The sequence below is a fragment of the Ursus americanus genome, chromosome 23 (assembly GCF_024610735.1).
Source record: "Ursus americanus isolate L20-20 chromosome 23, mUrsAme1.1.p, whole genome shotgun sequence".
NCBI lineage: Eukaryota > Metazoa > Chordata > Mammalia > Carnivora > Ursidae > Ursus > Ursus americanus.
The window spans coordinates 37,099,005-37,118,472 of record NC_142149.1 but is presented as its reverse complement, the minus strand read 5'-3'; the positions used below and the strand labels follow the sequence as shown (position 1 = coordinate 37,118,472).

At 51.9% G+C, this 19,468-nt stretch overlaps 1 protein-coding gene across 1 annotated transcript in view; it reads right to left on the bottom strand.

The window, feature by feature from the left end:
* Positions 1–2,531: 2,531 nt before the first annotated feature.
* LOC148107987 (acid-sensing ion channel 2-like) overlaps positions 2,532–19,468 on the bottom strand; it is a 34,807-nt gene continuing 17,870 nt past the window's right edge. The window contains exon 3 of the mRNA XM_087854616.1: positions 2,532–2,774. Coding sequence (XP_087710742.1) covers positions 2,709–2,774 — 66 coding nt within the window. The 3' untranslated portion in view covers positions 2,532–2,708. The remainder of the gene's footprint in view (positions 2,775–19,468) is intronic.

The window sequence follows — 19,468 nt, the reverse complement described above, 5'->3', positions numbered from 1 at the left end:
CTGCTTCATCCTCTCCCACTCCCCCTGCTTGTGTTCCCTCTCTCGCTGGCTATCTCTATCTCTGTCAAATAAATAAATAAAATCTTTAAAAAAAAAAAAAAAGAAACAGAACAGAACTGTCTGACCCTGAAGGCTGAGGCCTCCTGGGCACCGCGCTCCAGCCAGCTCAGCCAACTCCTCCCCTGAATGCAAGTGAGCGTGTCCTTGCTTCTCTGAATCCTGGTCTTCTCTACAGGTCTTATGAGATGTGGAGATGGTCTGCTTCCATCCAGGGAATGGGTGCTCTAGGGCTGTGCTCTGCAGGACCCAAAGTATGGAACAGCCTAATACAACCTTGAACATGGACCTGGCATCGATCCTGCCTGGACGGTCCACGGTGAGCATAGCTGGGTAAGCTCTTATGGAAGTGTATTAGGCAGAAATTTCCCCTTGCCCATTCCACAGTCTTCATGGTGGGGCCCCAGGAACTGAGGCAGGGAAGATGCTGGCCCGAAATCAGAAAATTCACCCTATAAGCTGCTTCTTCATCTGGGCCCACGCAGTCAACCTTATGGAATTCTTTCTGGTTTTACTGAAGAAGCAAGTGTTTGTCACAGTGCTGAGAGAGGGAGAAGAGTAATAAAGGAGACACAGTAGAGGGAACACGGGCCTTGGAGTCAAAAGACACTGGCTTGAGCCCCAGCTCCATCTTCTACTAATTATATTAAGCTTGACATGTTACCAAACCCTGTCCAGAGTCTCTATTTTCACATCTGAAAATGGGAATAAGATCTCTTCTACCTAGTGTTACTGCAAGTACCAAGTGAGGTGATGCAAATAAAAGTACTGTTTTGTTACCCCAATCATAGTCCACCTTCTATTATTACTTCCTAAGTGTATTACAGTCCCCGGATAATGCTTAGATCATCTCTCTCCTTATCTTCTCTTCTTTGTGCCTGCAAAACCAGCCTCCCTGATATGCCCAAATATGACCCATTCTTCAAGGCTCAACTCCAAATCTAATCTTCAGTGAACCTCCCTCCCCCCTTACACACACACACAAACACACACACACACACACACACACACACACACACACACGACACTTGGGGATACTGGGATAGGGTGAATGTATTTTCCCTGTGGAAAGGACATAAATTTAGGGGGTCCAGAGGGTAGACCATTCTGGGTTGAATTGTATCCCCCAAAAATGTATGCTGAAGTTCTAAACTCCAGTGCCTCTGAACGTGACCTCATTTGGAAATAGGGTCACTGCAGATTTACTTGGTTAAGACAAAGTCATCCTGGAGTAGGGTGGGTCCCCCATCCAGTACGACTGGTATCCTTAAAAGGAGGGGGAACACACAGGGAGAAGATGGCCACGTGACGATGAGGTAGAGACTGGAGTAACGCACCTGCAAACTGGGCAATGCCGAGGGTGTCTGGCAAACCCCAGACGCTGGAAGAAGGAAAGATTCTTCCCCACAGGCTTCCCTCACAGGTTGGCCCTTTCAACACTTTGATTTCAGACATATAACCTCTAGAACTCAGACAATAAATTTCTGTTGTTTTAAGCCACCTGTCCATGGTACTCCCCAATGGCAGCCCTAAGAAATGAACACACCCACTATCCTTCCCCCCAGTGGACAGCGATTTGGCCTACACTCTCTCCTCAGCCTCCTCAGCCAGACTCACCCCAGTGACCCCCTTCCCTCCTGACTCTCCTCCCTGCCTTGCCTGACTCATTCCCACCATCACACCCTTGGTTTAATCTTTCCTCTCTTGACACATGCATTATTACAAGGGCTTTCCAGTAAGTGTTCCTGCTACGGGTTCCTTCAGGTAAGTGTCCTCTATACAACCACATGGTGGCTGAAAGGATCCTTCCAAAATATCAGTCTGATCACGCTTCCCCCTGTAAAACCCTGAGGGGCTCCTCTGAGTCTTCAGGACATTGACCAAGGGGTGTAAACGTCTCAGTCTAGTTTCAGACCCTTGACAATGAGAACTGCAACCCTCACCTTGGGGTCACCTGCCACCACCACACTCACACGCACCCTTTGTGCCAAGCCTACTGGAATATTCCAATCTCTAACAGGTTTCTCCACTGAAGGATCTTCACCTACCCTTGTCCCCGCCTGCAACCTTGCTTCTCTTCTTTGCCTAACTTTTACTCTCTCTTCAAACTTACATCTGATATCACCTCCTTCAGGAAGACTTCTCTAACCTTTCCCCTCCCGGTCTAAATACGGTGCCCCTCTCTGTCCTGTCACAGGGTCACCTTGACCCAGCACATTTCCGCCACTAGATTGAGCTCCTTGCGGGGCAGGAGCCATCTCTGTCGCTTATATCGCCAAAGCCAACACGGTCACAGAGCAGGTGTCCAGCAAGGAATTACTTCATTCTATTTTATTCATTGCACTTACTGGCTTTCAGGAATCGCTGTTACGGGTTGGGGCCAGGCAACACGCTAAACACTTGACGTGCACTGTGTCACCCCCTCCTTCCCCCCTCCCCCCCTCCCCAGCATCTTAGCATCGTTATCTTCCCATTAGGACTAAGGAGGCCGGTCTCCGGGAGATGAAGTCACCGCCCGGCACGCAGAGCCAGAAAGTGGCCGAGGCCAGGGTCTTGTCCGGCACACAGATGCCACCACACTGCCAGAACGAGGAAGGGAGGGGCCGGTGAACATCAGCGACGTCTCGCAATTAAAAGTTCTTCCCCACAGTTCATCGGAATGCAAGTGGAGACCTCCCTAGTTCCTGCTGCCACTTCGATATCGACTTGCTTCTTGTCTAGAGAGGGAGAGAGTGCGAGACAGAGCCATTCTCCCATGGCTGCGTGAGTGACGGCCCTCATCCGTCACACCCAACTATGTGTGTCTGTGTCACGGGAGGGGACGAATGAACACAAATGTTATAAACACTAGCAGAGGAAAATGAGGAGCTATTTTATCTCCTCGGCACAGAACGTAAAACCAGAGCCAGGCTGCACCCCGACTTTATTTACAGTGTGTGCTGGGGAAGGCTCCTGACAGGGGAGGCGCCCTCCTCGCACGCACCCCCCACCCCGCGCCTTGTTGGAGGCAAAGACGAATTAAAAACACAAGCTGCTCAGAGAGAGATAAATCAATTTTCATCAGAGCAGAGCCCCCGACACCACCCTGACAAATCAATATATTTCTCCATAATGGAGTCACTAAAGCTGCAACCGAGTCACCGGGAAACACAAAGCAGCCCTCATAAAGAAGATCGCAACGCAACAGAATATCCAAATATGAATTTCAATTATCCGCCTTCAAGGGCACACTAATATCTTAGGGAGGGGAGTCCATCAAAAATTCACGGAGCCTGGCTTCACTGCCCCCAGTTGATGGTTCTGTGGGCTTCCAGGGCTCCCATTGCTCCAAGCTGGCAGAGGAGTCTCACCCAGGCTAGAAGAAGAATCTAGAATCGCCTGTTACGTGGCCCTCTCCAAGGGAGATGGGAAGCTCTGAGCAGACAATCCTGCCCAGGAAGAAACTCCCTGCTGGCCCTGGGACAGGGGAGAGGATTTCCACCTGCGTGGATGGGTTCTAGGGTGGTCCAGGGGCCCCACAACCTAGACGGAGCTGAGATCAAGCTGAGCTGGTGTCATCACCCAGAAACCCAGTGGGAACCCACCCAGGCTAGGGGGGAGAAAGACTTTTAGCTCTGCTGGTAATGTCACACTCTGCTGCTCCTCTCCTGCCCTCCCTCTGCAGACTCTCAGGGAGGGGGCAGGGTTTGACTCCTGGGAATGGCAGCCGGCTCCCCGCAGGTAGACCCTGCTCAGGCATGAGGGTGCCCCTGGGAGTCACCTTGGTCATGCACCTGCCTCTTTGAGTCATCGAGACAGTGACAACAACCACAGAGTCAGTGTATTGGCTGAGAATCTGGAGGTGGCTGCCAGACAGTCTAGATCCAAACCCTGGAGCTAGCACGCATAGCCTGAGTGGTCCTGCAAGCCTCAGCTTCTGATCTACAAACTGCAACGAGGTCACCCTACCTCGGAGGATTGCATGGCCACGAGCCTTTACGGAAGGCCTGACCTGGGCTGGGATTATTCAAGGCTCTTTATAGGTATTAAGCCGTTTATCTTCAAAACAACTCAGTGAGGTTGCCTTTGTTTTTCTCACCATTTTACAGATAAGAAAGCTGAGGCACAGAAGTTAAGTAAGAGAAATAATATGCAGAGAATGCTTAGCACCACACCTGGCACCTTGTAAAAGCTCGATGAGTGTTATCACTTGTAATTCTATAATATTTAATATGCTTTCCAAATGTACTTCGAAAGCTGTTTCAGGCACCTAAGCATGACTGATCTGGACTGCATTTTTAAAACTCCGATTACTACCAGAGTCTCACAGGTGGTCTTTGGAGCCTTCCCAGCCATCCTCCTCTAGGATGCTAGGGAGAGCCATCCTCCTCTAGCTGCTAGGGAGAGCTTTCTAAGACACAAATATGTTGTTCAACACCATCAGCCATCAGGGAAATTCAGATCAAAACCACATCGAGATACCACCTTACGCCAGTTAGAATGGCAAACATGGACAAGGCAAGAAACAACAATTGCTGGAGAGGATGTGGAGAAAGGGGATCCCTTCTACATTGTTGGTGGGAATGCAAGTTGGTACAGCCACTTTGGAAAACAGTGTGGAGGTCCCTCAAAAAATTAAAAATAAAGCTACCCTATGACCCAGCCATTGCACTACTGGGTATTTACCCCAAAGATACAGACGTAGTGAAGAGAAGGGCCATATGCACCCCAATGTTCATAGCAACAATGTCCACAAGAGCCAAACTGTGGAAGGAGCCGAGATGCCCTTCAACAGACGAATGGATAAAGAAGATGTGGTCCATATAGACAATGGAATATGACTCGGCCATCAGAAAGGATGATTACCCAACATTTGCAGCAACATGGACAGGACTGGAGGAGATTATGCTAAGTGAAGTGAGTCAAGCAGAGAAAGACAATTATCATATGGTTTCACTCATTTGTGGAACATAATGAATAGCAGGGAGGACATTAGGAGAAGGAAGGGAAAAATGAAGGGGGAGGGACAGAGGGGGAGATGAACCATGAGAGACTATGGACTCCAGGAAACAAACTGAGGGTTTTAGAGGGGAGGGGAGTGGGAGGATGGGCTAGTCCAGTGATGGGTATTAAGGAGGGCACGTATTGCATGGAGCACTGGGTGTTATATGCAAACAATGAATCATGGAACACTACATCAAAAACTAAGGATGTACTGTATGGTGACTAACACAATAATGAAAAATAAAAATAAATAAAACACAAATACGAACACATCACCACCTTACCTATACTCCTTCAATGGATTCTCTCTGCCTTTTTGATCAAGTCTGAACCTCTTCCCTTTGCAAACAAAGATCTCCTTAATCTGACCTTGGTTTGCCTGTTCAGCCTCAGTTCCCTAGCCCTCCCCACCCCCCATGTCACGGTTTATTGTAATTCTCCCCCAGTTCTTTCAGGAATGTGCTCTGCTCACTCGCCTACTGGGATTTTTACATATGCCCTCCCCTCTGCTTATAATGCCTGTTCTTCCCTATTCTGGAAAAACCTTCCCTTCACATCTCAGTCCCCTCCCAGTGAAGCTTTCCCTGCCCCTGCAGGCAGATCCGCACACTTGTTCTCCAGGGTCTCCAGTGAGCCTCCCGTGCCCGATCATGGAACTCCCACCCCACCACACACCCCGCACATGTCTGCCCTCTGTCTGCCTCCCTGTTTGGCCAGGGTCAGCTGGATGGCCAGGCCTTGTCATTAGTATATCCCAGGTCCTGGCACACAGCAGGTGCTTGTGTGTGGTTTCTATATTTCTATGGTTACTGGCGGGGTAGGGGGGGGCAGGGGGTTGACAGCCACAGGCCTGTGCTTCACCAGGACACCACAGTCTCACTGCAACCCCAGGGACAACACCAACCCAACAGAACCCACTCTAGATAGGTTTAACCAAAAAGGCATGTATTTAAGGGTGCTAGGTGGCTCTTGGAATCTCCAGAACACCAGAGAACCAGTCTCGGAAAGGAACAGCCCAAAGGAACACTCAAAGTCCAGTGCCTGGCTGCTCCAGTGGGGGGCGCTATGGCTGCCACGTCCTGGCACAAGGTCTCCTCAGCTCCCATTCAGTGTGATTTAACAAATGAGGGACGAGGAGTCAAGGTAGTTCTTGCTACCTTACCAGGGAGGAGACACATATAAACATATACGGAGGTTGTGGGACTTCCTCACAGCCCCATGCACAACAGGCCGTGGAACCGTGTTCTCAGGCCCAGGTGTCCCCGCAGTGCCACAGCCACCTGGGCGTGGGCGTGGGCGGGCAGGTGCTTCTGGAGCTGAGGAGCCTGGTGGGAGCTCAGACCCACAGTTGCGGGGAGCCTGGAGGAGACAGTGTGACAGAGGCAGTTGGCCCTCCCCACGCACATTCCCCACCCCCCCACCCCCTGCACTGAGCACAGCTGGACCCCGCGGCTCAGCCCCCAGGGGACAGAGAGGGGCCCTGGCACGGACCTTTCTGCTCGGCGGAGTGTGAACGCCAGAGAAGTGGGTCAGCTCTGGGCTGGAGCAGCCGAGGGCTGGCACGTGTCCTCCACCGTCTCGTGGCAAGATGCGGTGGACCCCGGGGAGGACAGGAGGCCCTGGAGGGGGCAGAGCCACCGTATGGCACGAGCCTCGGCCCTGAGCCCTCATGAGGAGGGCTGCCCTCCAGAGCGCTGCCCGGCCTGCAGGGCGAGCGAGAACAGACCTCTATGGTGGTTGTCGCTAAGCCACGGAGACGCAGGGACCCCCATCAGAGTGCTCAGCTTGCCCTCCCAGGTGAACGTGGGGATGGTAGCCCCCCACCCCGTGCCCTGAACTGCGGAGTCAGAGCTGAGCCCGGGTACCCAGCGCCCGGCAGGCACGCAAGGAGGAATGAGGACCCCAGACGGGGCCACCTTCCAGGCTGACTCGTGCATCGAGGGTGGGAGCGTGGCGTTCCTGGAGAGGGCCTGGCAGCCCTGCACCCCTCCGCTAGGCCTGGCCCTGTGCATCCCTTCCATTTGCCTGTTCCGGAGTTCTAGCCTTTTTAAATTAACCAGTCCTAGTTCCGGGTCCTGCGAGTCGTTCTAGTGCAGTGGGAACCCTGAGTTACGTAGCCAGCTGGTCAGAAGCACGGCAGGCCGGGCCTCGCCTTGGCGTCTGAAGCAGGGGACTGTGCTGTGGGACGACGCTCTTAACCTGCAGGGTCTGCACCAACTCTGGTAGTTAATGTCACAGGTGGACTGCAGGACACCCAGCTGGTATCCCAAGAGCTGGAGAATTGGTTGATGTGAGGCATAACCCCACACATTTGGAGCCAGAAGACTGGGGGCAGACACAGAGGACACCGGCGTCAGATCCGGGGCTTCCCTAGCTAGAAGTGGGGACTGACTACCACCGGGCTTGGACCTCCCTGCATCCACACCGCCTGCCTCCCTGCCCCACTGGCTGCCTCCCACTCCCACATCTGCTGGCCTCTCCCTAGCTTCATTCTGAACTCTGAAGAGCAAAGAACAGGATGGTCTTTGGGGATCTCTTTCAACTCTAATAATCGTGAATTTGTTCTGAGGCAACTGAAATGTCAGGCCGTAGCCACTGTGGGTGACCGCTGCCAGCAGTTTCGGCTGGTGCCACCCCGTCCTCTCTTCAGACCATCAACCCCACCCTAAACCACATTCCTAAACGAGTCATGTAGCAATGAGTTTTGCCCTCCAAATAAGTAGCTAGAATCAGAAGGGAAGACATGGGGTACAGGGACCCCTCTTCTCGTACTCCTTCCCCTTTTGTGAGGTCAGCCAGGACCACTGCTCCCTCTACTCCTCCCCCACCTGGTCAATGCTGAGCGCTCCAACGAAGAGCCAGATACCACCGGAGTCCTCCACAGACAGAAACAGCTGGACTCAAGAACACGGGGACCTGTCCCATTCCAGGAGAGGAGCACAGGTAGTGGAGAGCAGGCTGGGGTGGTGTTCTGAGTGCAGGGTCGGGGAACCTATGTCTCCAAGTGGCCTGCCACTAAGCTGGCCTTCCTTGTGCGAAGCTTCCCAGGCTTCAGTGGAAGGAGGCTGGAGCCCCAGAGATCCACATTCCAGCTCTTGTTCTAGCTGTGTGACCAGCTAGCAGCTCTGCAAACCTCAGATTTCTTCATGTGTCAAAGGGGATTCTAATAGTTCCTCCCTCACAAGGTTGATGTAAGAATTAAATGACGGAATGCATGGGGCATGCAGGGCACATGGACCGCCACGAACATACCCTGTAACAAAGATGATCACCATCACTCTCCGTGCTTAATACCTTGTGTAGTGTTAGTAAAGGTCTAGGGAAGGGAGGACAGAGAAAAGAGCCAAGAAAGGAGGACAGGAAGGGAGGGAGGGAGGACAGGAAGGAAGGGAGGGAGGGAGGACTGGGGTAGGGGGCAGGGAAGGGGACAGGGGAGGGGGGAAGGGGTGGGGGGAAGGAAGGAAATGAATGCATGGTAAGAGGCTGGGACCATGGCTGTCAATAATTAATACATCTGATCTGTGTACGTGTCTGTGTGGGTGGTCTGTCCCCATTGAGAAGCCCGCTTGCTGAGTTCTCACTATCTCCTAGTACAGGGAGCCTCGTAGGGCCCAGCACCAGCAGGTGAAGCTATCCTCATGAGGGAGCCAAGGGGACATGCAGCCTCCCTGGGCCTCAGGAGACAACTGCTGGTGCTGCACACCACCTGCTTTCCCCTGCAATCCACACTTACTCAACCTGATAGGCAAAGGGGGGCCGATCTACGTCACTGCATGACCTCAGGCAGGTCACCTCTCAGAGCCTGTTTCCTCATCTGTAAACCAGGGAAGGCGAACAGCCCCGCCGTGCTGGCCTCACCTGTGGGAGGGTGGTTCTAGCACCGGAGCTAAGTGCTAGATGAGGTTAGTATTAGGGTCGCCTCCAGGGTTCTTTTGGAGCAAAGCATTGCCTGGTGCCCTGCAGATGCAAAATAGAGTCAGTCGGGTTCTTTCCTGGGGGGGGGGGTTGGGGGAGGGAAGGTGAAGTCCATAGAGAGGGTGGTCTAACTCTAGTCAGTTCTGGCTGCACCTTGGAACCTCCTGAGCCCCGCCCTGATCCGCGTGGAGGCTGGGCTAGTTCTTCCGGAATATTCACCAGTGTATCCTAAGGTTGTGAACTCCGGACTCCCCAAACAAGAGAACACAGATAAACCAGAAAGAGGAAAATAATCTTAACATCAGTCTGCACAGGGATGCACACCCCTCCCCCAGAGTTCAAGGGCCTGTGAACTATGAGATGAAACATTTATGAACCTAGTTTTTAATAGCTCACATTTATCAAACACGGATAACACGTCAAGTGCTATGCGGAGCACGTGATAGCCTTTATCCCAGCGACTGCTCACACCACCCTAGCAGCTGGGGCCCGCACCACCCCATTCCCAGCAAGGGGGAATGGGCAGAGCTTACTACCGCACACTATTCATGGTGGACCAGCACCCCAGCTCTGCCTGACTCCGGGGCCAAGCCCTGCACCCCGTAGGCCATTGACCAGTGCTGGGCAGAAAGCCCTGGACCCCCCCCCCCCGCCTTGCACTTGTGTTTTACTTCGAGCAAGTCACTGCCGTCTCTGGGACTTTTTCCTCACCTGCAAAGTGAGGTCACCAGGCTGCCAGGTCTGTCACTCTCAGATCTACAATCCTATGACCTCTTCGTGCTTAAATCCACTGCCCTCTTATTTTTCTTCTATTTTCAACTTCCCTACCCTCAAAATGTATTTGAAACCAGGGCAACTAGCCTGGAGACCTGCTCTTAAGAGAGGTTATCACAAGATTTTGTTCTCTCCATGATCTGAAGCAGAGAATCCTCCTTCTGATTTTGTTTACCCGATAAAATCCAAAAACCCTAGAAACCTTTGTTGGACAGAATCAGCTTTGGAAATCTTGGTATCACATGACTATACTTGACATACACATTGATCATGGGCTAAGATATTAACAGGTTCTTGGCTAAGAAGGAACATATTATAGACCCTCCTAGAATGCATGCAAGAGATTCATAGTAAAGGTGCTGATAAGTCCTGCAGTAAGGAAATTTTGGTAGTTTTATTTCATCCAGATTTTATAGAGCTTCCTTAGCCACAGAACCCTTTTATTGAATACCCAAACTGATACTTAAAACAGGGCATATGAGTCCCCACCAAAGCTACATGCCATCTTCTTGGACTTCCATATCAATGCTTCTTGAAACCCAGAAAATGAGCTCTGAGTGAACCAAGTACAGAATGAAGGCTAATGCGAGCGGTCACCCCCCCAGACGCACCACTTCCCACCTCACGGGAGTCTGATGAGCCGGGAGGGTGGCAATTAAGAAGGCAGCTGGCCCCATGGGGCAGAAAGCACTGTCATCCAACAGCCAGGTGGGTCCAGGTGGGTGACAATAAAACCACAGTGGAAAGTTGCACCTTTTCATTGTAAGGGTGGCTCTGCACTCTTCAGGCTGGCTGTGCAGTTGGGGAATTCATTCATTAGCACATTGTGAAAGGACCAGAATAGACACATTAAAACAGAATGATCTCACAGAACCTCTTGTATACTTTCCAAGATAGGATCAGTAGGGACAGTCGCTGCCGCCCATTACTTCCCCCAGTACAGCTCCATTAAAGGCTTCCTCTTCGCGGACTCTGAAGTTCATGCGGTGAGGAATTAGATGCAGCCGCTGCCTTCCAGGGGTTCACAGTTCATGTGAAGACAGGCATGCAAACTGTTACAACACCATTGTAATGGGAGCACGGGCAAGGCCTCAAAGGAGCCTGGACAAAGGGGAACATAGATCGGCCCCTTCCCAGTGCGGCACGCGTGTCCTGAGCTCCTCCTCTGTCCCAGGTGCTGCTCCAGGCATAGAGGAAATGCACACGAAAGATAGAGACCCTGTGCGAAAGATGCTTCTAGCCTCTGGGACGCTTCGGTGCCCAAACCGCTCCTCAAACAGAGTAACACGTTTCCTCCGCTAAGCTTTGGAATTCCCCATCAGGGTGCTTATCACGCCATAGAATGTGTTAGAAGGCTTGTTCTCCTGTCCGGGCTGCAAGCTCGCCAAGGTCTGGGTCCCACATTACTGATGTTTGTAACACGGGCGGGGGCGTCCCTTAGCAACTGCCTGAAGGTAGCAGATGTTCAACAAATGCTTTCTGAGAGGAGGAGACGGAGGTCAGGGCTAGGGATGTTTAGCCATCAGTGTATCATAGGGCAACTCTGGCGTGCGCCCTGGGAGAGGAAGAAGCGTCCAATAGAAGGGAGAACATGGATCCATTGAGGTGCATATGGGAAGCCTCGTGGAAAATGCTTCATCAAAATGGGTGTGGGAGGATGAGTAGACTTTCAACAAATGGATACCAGGGGCTCCAAAGGAGTAAATTCTAAGAACAAATAGGATGAGTACCAGCGAGGAGTCAACGGGCAAAGGAAGCATTCAGGAAAGAGCACACTGCATGTCTGACCCGAGTTTAGGGTACGTGTCATAAAGAGATGGAAACGCTCCTCGGGAAGGCAATGGGGCCCCGCTGATGGAGGAGAGCCAAGCAGTGATGCAGCAGACAGGACCATGTGACAGTGCTGAATAATGGGGAGGAGAGGGGAGAAGCCGGCGAGGGACTGATTAGAAACATTCATTTTGGGTCAGCTGTCGTACCCCTAAAGAAGTTGCCAGCCCCCCGGCTCCACCGCCCAGGCCCCAGAGAAGTCATCCTTGCACCGATAAGGCTCCTCCCTTTTGACCACCAGGACCTAAGTAGAGCCACAGAAAGGTCTCTGTTCCCAGCTCCACTCCAGTTCTGAGCTGTCACCTGCCTGGACCTGAGCACAGCCAGCCCTGACTGTGTCACCCCACTATTCCTCGGGGGAGGCCAGCCTGTGGTCCCCTGACAGCACCAACAGTGGTCAGCAGGACTGCCTCCAGCTGATGGCATCATCCTAAGCTTGAATTCTGTCCTCAGACCCTCAAGAGGTATTTCACACTCCATCAAAAAGGTGAGGGAAAAACATTTCAGACCACGGCTCCTTCACCTCTCTTAGGGTATGCTGGGCAGGGGCCATCGCCGAGGCCCATGGCTCACATGGGACCAGGTGAAGAGGCCCCCAGGTGGTCTGAGAATCTGTCTGAAAGTCGGAGTGCTGGCCCTTTGGTGAATTACCTTGAGTCAAACCCTTCCCACCCCGTGGGAAGTTAGGACCCCTGGCTGTCTGGGAGGGTGTTCTGAGAACTTTTGTGACAATTGTGGGTGCTTTCCTGGAATCTAGGGTACCCTGCTCTGCACCCCAGAGCTTGATGCTGGGGGGCTGAGAAAGGAAGGTCCTAATGCCTCATGCAGGGAACAAACATCGTAATCAAAAAGAGGGATGACAAGTCTGGGTAATCTGGATTGGGGTCCTTGCCAGAGCTTGACTTTGGAAAAGCCCCCCAACTTCCTCAAGCTTGAATTTGCTCACCTATAAGGCAGGAATAACACCTGCCTGCCCCACGACGGTGGGCTGTTGAACCAGAGGGTGAACGTACATGTGAATACTCCCTAAAAACTGTGAGGGCTCAGAAAAGCAGATCATGCTTCAACCACCCACCCCCATGCTTCTCTGGCCTCTTCAGTCTGCAGAGGGAACCCAAGGCCTCCCTAGAAACACGGTCTCCTCCAGAGATAGGCCTAAGCCCCAATTTAATACCTGCCTCCTCCCTTCACTGTGAGAAGAGACGGAGATCGTTTGTGTGAAGGAAGATGATAAATACCAAAGATTTCCTATTTATTATGTGCCAGACCCTCGCTCAGCTTCTATGATCTGGCGTAATTCAATGTGCATGCTAACGCTCTCCTATATGAGATGTAATACATGAGATCTATATCTGATGATACATGATGTAAATATATATGTGAGAGAGGATACGGACAGAGATAGGTTTTCTCGTTTTAGAGGCAATGAGAGGATAAGAACTCAGGTCTCTATGCCTCCAAGGATCTTACTTTTTTTCTCGGTGATTTTCTACTCTTCTTTACATGGTACAGAGCAAGGAGAGAGCTCCTCTGGGTAGGTGGGAGTAGAGCCATGGTAATGCTCAGTCAATGTTAGTTCCTTCCCCTTCCCTTCCCTTTTAAAGTAGGTGCTGGAAGGAACCACACTCCTGTGAATCACCAGTGCCCTGGAAGTGTCCTGGGGTGGGCTGGCCCTGTGGGGCAGCCTACAGAACATCAGGCCACAGCCCAGGAGCAGCCGTGGCTCTGAGCTGTGGGGCAGAAGCCCAGGAGGCAGACACCCACATGCATGGCCACAGGCCAGGGGACCAAGGGTGCCAGTGAGCCTGGTGTCCCACCCTGACTCGGGGAGCCTGGAAGGGCCTGGCACCAACAGGGAAAGCTGTTCTTGTGAGGGAGCCAGGGGAGCCCACAGCCTCCCTGGGCTTCGCTGTGCCTGCCGAAGCCACCTGCTGTGTGCCAAGTGCTGTCACCTGCAAACCACACTTATTTACAGCTGAGGACAACCTCCAACAGGTTAGGTTTTCATCCCAATCTCAGGTAAACCAGTGGTTCTCAACCAGGGACAATTTCGCCCCACAGGAGACACGGGGCAGACAAAACTCAGGTGCAGGGGAGGTACTACTGGCCAGGAATACTGCTAAAAATCCTACCATGAGCAGGACAGCCCCTCGTCAGAGAGGTATCCAGTCCACGGCACCTGCATGGTTGGTTAAGCGTCTGCCTTCAGCTCAGGTCATGATCTCCGGGTCCTGAGACTGAGCCCTGCACCGGGCTCCCTGCTCAGAGGGGTGTCTTCTTGTCCCTCTCCCTCCGCCCCTATCCCCACTCATTCTCTGTCTCTCTCTCAAATAAAATCTTAAAAAAAAAAAAAAAAAAAAAAGAATCTGGCCTAAAATGTCAATAGTGCCCAGGGCGAGAAATCCTGAGACAAAGAAACGGTTTCTAGGAGAAGCTTACCAAGTTCACGCAGCTGATGAGCGCTGGAATCACCTTCCAGGTACTGATTCTCTGATTCTGGAGCCAATGCTCCTCCTTTATATCTATAATGGGGAGACTAGTGCTGGCCAAGGAAACCCAAGAATAGACAAGCCTGCCTTCCCTCCTGCAGACAGCGTCAGGAGCATCCTGGGTCCTACTGAAATGCCCCAACAGGAAGCACGCTGTCGCTTCCTGGGATGATGGAGTCGTTGGTACTAAAGGCTTGGGTGTTGAATGATGATTTATTTGCATTTGGAATTTGATAAGTGGTCAGTTTCTTCTGTGACCGCTCCCCCCCCCCCACCTCCAGGCACAGCGTCTGTCCTTAAGTGCTAATGGCCGGGGTGAGCTCCCCAGGGTGTAGAAAGGAACCACATGGCCCTCTCACTAAAACTGGACAGTCACCCCGACGAGGTCCCCAGGGGCAGGCCAGATGGTTCACGCCACATAGGTCAAGTGTCTGACACCTAGTAAGAGTGCAGTAGGACAGACGAGTAGGCGGACAGCCATGGTAGAGATAAGGCAACAAGGCCAGCAGAGCTGGGGCTCAAGCGCCATGGCAGCTCAGAAGCAAGACTCTGCCCTGAGTCCTGTGAGGAGATGGGATGAGGTTCTAGGTCAGCAAGGGACCTCACCCTTTTCTCAATGCCAGTTCACACCATGTACCCAGAAGCTAAGTCTTTATGCATGATGGTCCCGAGATGAATCAGGTCTGACCGCAGGAGGAAGTCCTGCATCTGACCGTTTTGGTGGACAGACAGGTGGCCAATCATTCCTAAGAGGGGGCAGCTGAGCACTGAGCTCCCACCCTTACTCTGGTCCTCTGGGCCCCCTAGCCCACACATAGGCAGTAGTTTCCGGGGCCCCTGCCATCCATACCCCGCACTTGGGCCAAAAGAACAGCATCCCGACCTTTGGAATCCTACTCTACCAGACAGCTACCAGCCACAGGCATCGCTGAGAGACTGGCAACCAGAGAGTGAAGCCTGAGACCCCACAGACTGACTTGTCAGAGCTCCAAAGCCAAATGGGATGCTTTGCCTGAAATAAAGGCTCTTCCTGCTGGGGAAATTGGAAAGCCCTTGATTAATAATTCCAAGAACAGAACCCCACAGCTTCTCCGTGTTCCGGCCAGGAAGGCCTCAGGCAACGACGGCCTGGCCGGCCTGAGCTGAGAACTACAGTCACGTGCTACGGCCAGGCGGTGGCAGACAGGCCTGCCCGCTGGTCCCTGGCAGGCTGTGAACATGAACATGGCAGGCACACCAGCTGAGCTTCAGAGAGGAAGGGGCTAAGGACCGGGACAAGCGCTGGCACTTCGCGGGGAGAGGACCATCCAGCAAAACCTAGCAGGGGGTTCTGCTGCCAGCGCTCCGTCTGCTGGTTCTCTAACTAGTAGTGCTCAACCTTGGCGGAGCATTTGAACTAACCCGGTGAGCTTTGAAAAATCCCAATGCCTGGACTTCAACCCAGATGTCTCTGGAGTGGGACTCAGACATCAGTATTGTTTAAAGCTCCCCCAAGTAATTCTAACGGGCAGTCAAGGTTGAGAATCCTAGACTGTAATCTTCCCTTTTGGCCTTGATGAGTTCTCCTGGTACACGAGGATTCCGTTTTCCAGTACACGAGTATCATTTGTACTCCGGAGTCCGTAATTCACACCAAGGACTTGAGCTCCACCAAGAAAGGATTAAAAAGATTAAAAGGTAAGAGTCCAATAAAAGCATGACTCTTATATTTTAAGTAATAACAAAACAGGGGCACCTGGGTGGCTCAGTCGGTTAAGTGTCTGCCTTCAGCTCAGGTCATGATCTCGGGGTCCTGGGATCCAGGCTGCGTCAGGCTCCCTGCTCAGCGGGAAGTCTGCTTCTCCCTTTCCCAGGGCCCACCTGTCCTGGAGCTTCATAGGCAGTGCTCCTCAGCCCCGCGATGCCCTCACCTGCCCCTACCCCTTGGCCGTCAGGAGAAGTAGAATTTTGACGAGCTAAAATGCCACCTTCTTCACAAAGTTATTCCATTCCTCCCAGTTGTAATGAATCCCTCTCCCCTCTGCCAGGCACTGCCCCCCGCCACGCACAGTAGAGATAATTCTCTCATGACAATTCTAACTGAAAGTATGTATTTATGTATCTGCAGCCCTCTAAAAATGGCACATTTGCCTGCGGACAGGGGATGTGCCTTATCCATCCTGGCACAAAGTAGGCCGTCAGGGAATGCAAAAGGAAGGACAGACGGACGGAAGAGCAAGTTAAATAAACTACACATTGTGGGACTATCCTTGCTTCCCCAAAGCTGAGACCTTAGTCATCACATGCTCTTTGGTTGTGAGATGCTCTCCCAGCAAACAGGCTGAAATATTTTCGCAGGAAGGTAGCCTTGAATCCATCCAGTGAAATCATCATTGCCCATATTCCATGTTAATCCTCCGGGCTCATTAGCATGCCAGATAATTAGCACCCCTGCGCAGCCAAGACAGAGAGCAGGCTGTATGAAGGAAGCCGCCTCTGCTCGTGGAATATCAGACAGGGGTGCAGGGTAAGGGACAGAGCCGTGATGCCACGGTTTCCTGGGGACAATCATACTTGTGTCCACTGGGTACCTTTCCCCTCTGTGAAACCCCCCCTCCACTCTACCCCCTCTGCACGCAGACGTGCCCCCTCCAGGCTGACAGCCAGAGAGCTGTGGAGCCATCCAGGTGTGCAGGGAGATACATGCTGGGGGCAGAGGAAAGGGACAATGCCCCCAGGGGCGCCATGGCCCTGTGTCCCTCTCCCCCCCCCCCCCCAGGCAGAAGGCTCTTCATCATGCACTGCCTAGAAAGGCAGAACAGGGGAATGAATGGTACCAGGAACTTTGAGACCCTGGCAATTTCCTAAATCTCTTGTGCCTCAGTCATATACATAACACGGAAGGAGGAAAGGACCTCCCTCATCATGTCACTGGACACGCTTTCAACTTTGCCTGGCACGGAGCAAATGCTCAGTAGATGAGACACTCGCTTCATTTAGCAGTTCAATGAAATGGGATCCACGTGTGAGACTTCCCTTTCTGCCCCACTTCTTCTGCTCCCCCTGAGGAGGGGCTGCTGCATGAATACCCCAGAGACAGGGACAAGGTCACACAAGTATCAGGCCCCAGGGAAGTAATGAGATACCAAGAGATAGGCCAAAGAATTAGGACCCCTACAGCTGACACTTCATAACCTGCCTGGAGCCCCGTGGTCAGTGCTGTCACAGCCTGTCCCGCCAACCCTAGTGCCGGCCACCTCCGCTCCAGGCCCACCCAGGCTCAGGACCAGTGAGAACCATGTCTAAGGATGAATGAACATCCCCAACTTAGGATACCATGGCATCTGGAAGGAGTCTGTGGTTGCCTTGACTACAGCTGAGTGGAGTCCTACTGTCCTTCCCGCTCCCTTCCCACCCACAAACATTCTCTGGTGAACACCTTACCCCTGGTCCGTCCAGGAACTCACCATCCCTCAGAGCCTGGATGGCAATTCCTACACCAACGCTATCCTCTGAAAACTGGCAACTGAAGGACAACAAGAAGCATTCATCCTGCCATCACAGGAGGAACTGTAGCTGGTCCCCGGTTGATGAGGGAATGTTCTTTACAAAGGAACACCAGCCAATAGATGTAGGAAGAATGACAGAATGGGGGAACCACTATTTTGCAACCTCTAATGAAACTGTTAATTTTGGTTCAACTATCACAGTAAATAAAATATTTGCAGGGTACCATAGCATCTATCATCCCACAGATGTTGGGGATCACCTGATCATGGGAGATGATGCAACGGAGAGACCCAGCAGGTGCCGCCTTAACCACGTGATCAGAACTAGCCTCTCTAGGAGTGGGACAACCACACAATACGCTCTTCCCGCTATGATGCAATAGGAGGTTCACAGCCTCGTCTGTGGTGCCCTCTTCCCAAAATCATTACCCTCAATCTCATCAGATCCTGAAACCTAACTACCAGTTTACAAGAAACACAGGGAAAGAAGGAGGTTAAGTGAAATCACGAGGCAATAATCGGATTGTATAGGACCACCGGTCTGTTCTCTTCCAGAAGTCACTATCAAAACAAGTGGGAATACCAGCGTTATTCGTAATCACGGAAAATGGAAACAATGTGAACATCCATCAACTGATGGAGAGAAGTAAAATGAGGCACATGCACCCAGTGGACCATCATTTGGTAATAAAAAAGGAAGAGAGTTCTGACGCGCGCTACAATATGGGTGAACCTTGAAAACGTTAAGCTACACAAAAGCTCTATCACAAAAGACCACGTACTGTAGCGTATGATTGCATTTGTAGGAAGTGTCCGGAATAGGCAAATCTGAGCAGACAGACCGCAGGTTAGTAATCACTTGACACTAGGGGTGGGGGGTGGGGGGAGTGGAAGAGGGAGGGAGGGAGGGAGCTAATGGGGACCGAGTTTCTTTTTGGAGTCGTGAAAATGTTCTAAAATTCACTACACCGTGAATGCACTAAATCCACTGAATTTAACACTTTCTGTGGATAAATTGTATGATAGAAGAATTGTATCCCAATAAAGCTATTTTTAAAAACCCTGTGTGTGCTATGTTGAGGGAGAGCTCTTTGATTAAAGAGGCAGGAGAACCGAATGCAGGCCACGAATCTTGATTGTATCTTGAGTGGCTGCTGAATTTGTAAAGTTAAAAAGCTGTAAAAACGTGCGGGGGAACACTTGAGGAAATGTAAGAATGGGAGGCAGCCGTGAGCAGCCAGAGCACACACTAGGAGGGCACTGCAGGCTGGCCAGGAGGTAGGCCCTGAGGACAGGGCCCAGGCGAGCAGGCCACCAAGCAGAGCAGGAGCCCAGGGGAGGGGGAGATGGTCTCTGTTCAAGAGAATGGAGCAAACAAGTAGGTAAGATAATGGGAGGCTGGTTTCCTACTGCTAGAGAAAGGAGGGACTAATACGAAAAGAGGAAAAGTCTAGAATGAACCCTGTGGTATTAGATCAGAATTGGAAGTATTGGTGTGAGGGGGCCTGGCTGGCTTAGTCGGTGGAACATGTGACTCTTGATCTCGGGGTGGTGAGTTCAAGCCCCACCTTGGGTGTAGGAAGTACTGCTGTAAGGTCGTGGTTTTCACCGTAGATGCCAATGTGTATGTAAATACATATACAGAGTTCTGTCCACTGAGCCAGGGAGCAGTGGCACCCCAGCTGCGATGAGCCTAGAACCCAGATCTTAGTTCTAAACATCATTTCCTACTGAGAGGAACCAGAGTTCACTAGAGACATGACCAGTTACAGGAAAAGAAGAAGATGAACTTGCAGCGTCTAGCGGGGCCAGAAACTGCAGAAATGCTCAGAAGTTGCAAGGAAATGTCAAAAGAACACAAAAGTCAGCTTGAGGAGGTTCCCAAGTATGGGAAAATTGAAATTTCGAAAGAAGTAATGATAGGAACCCACT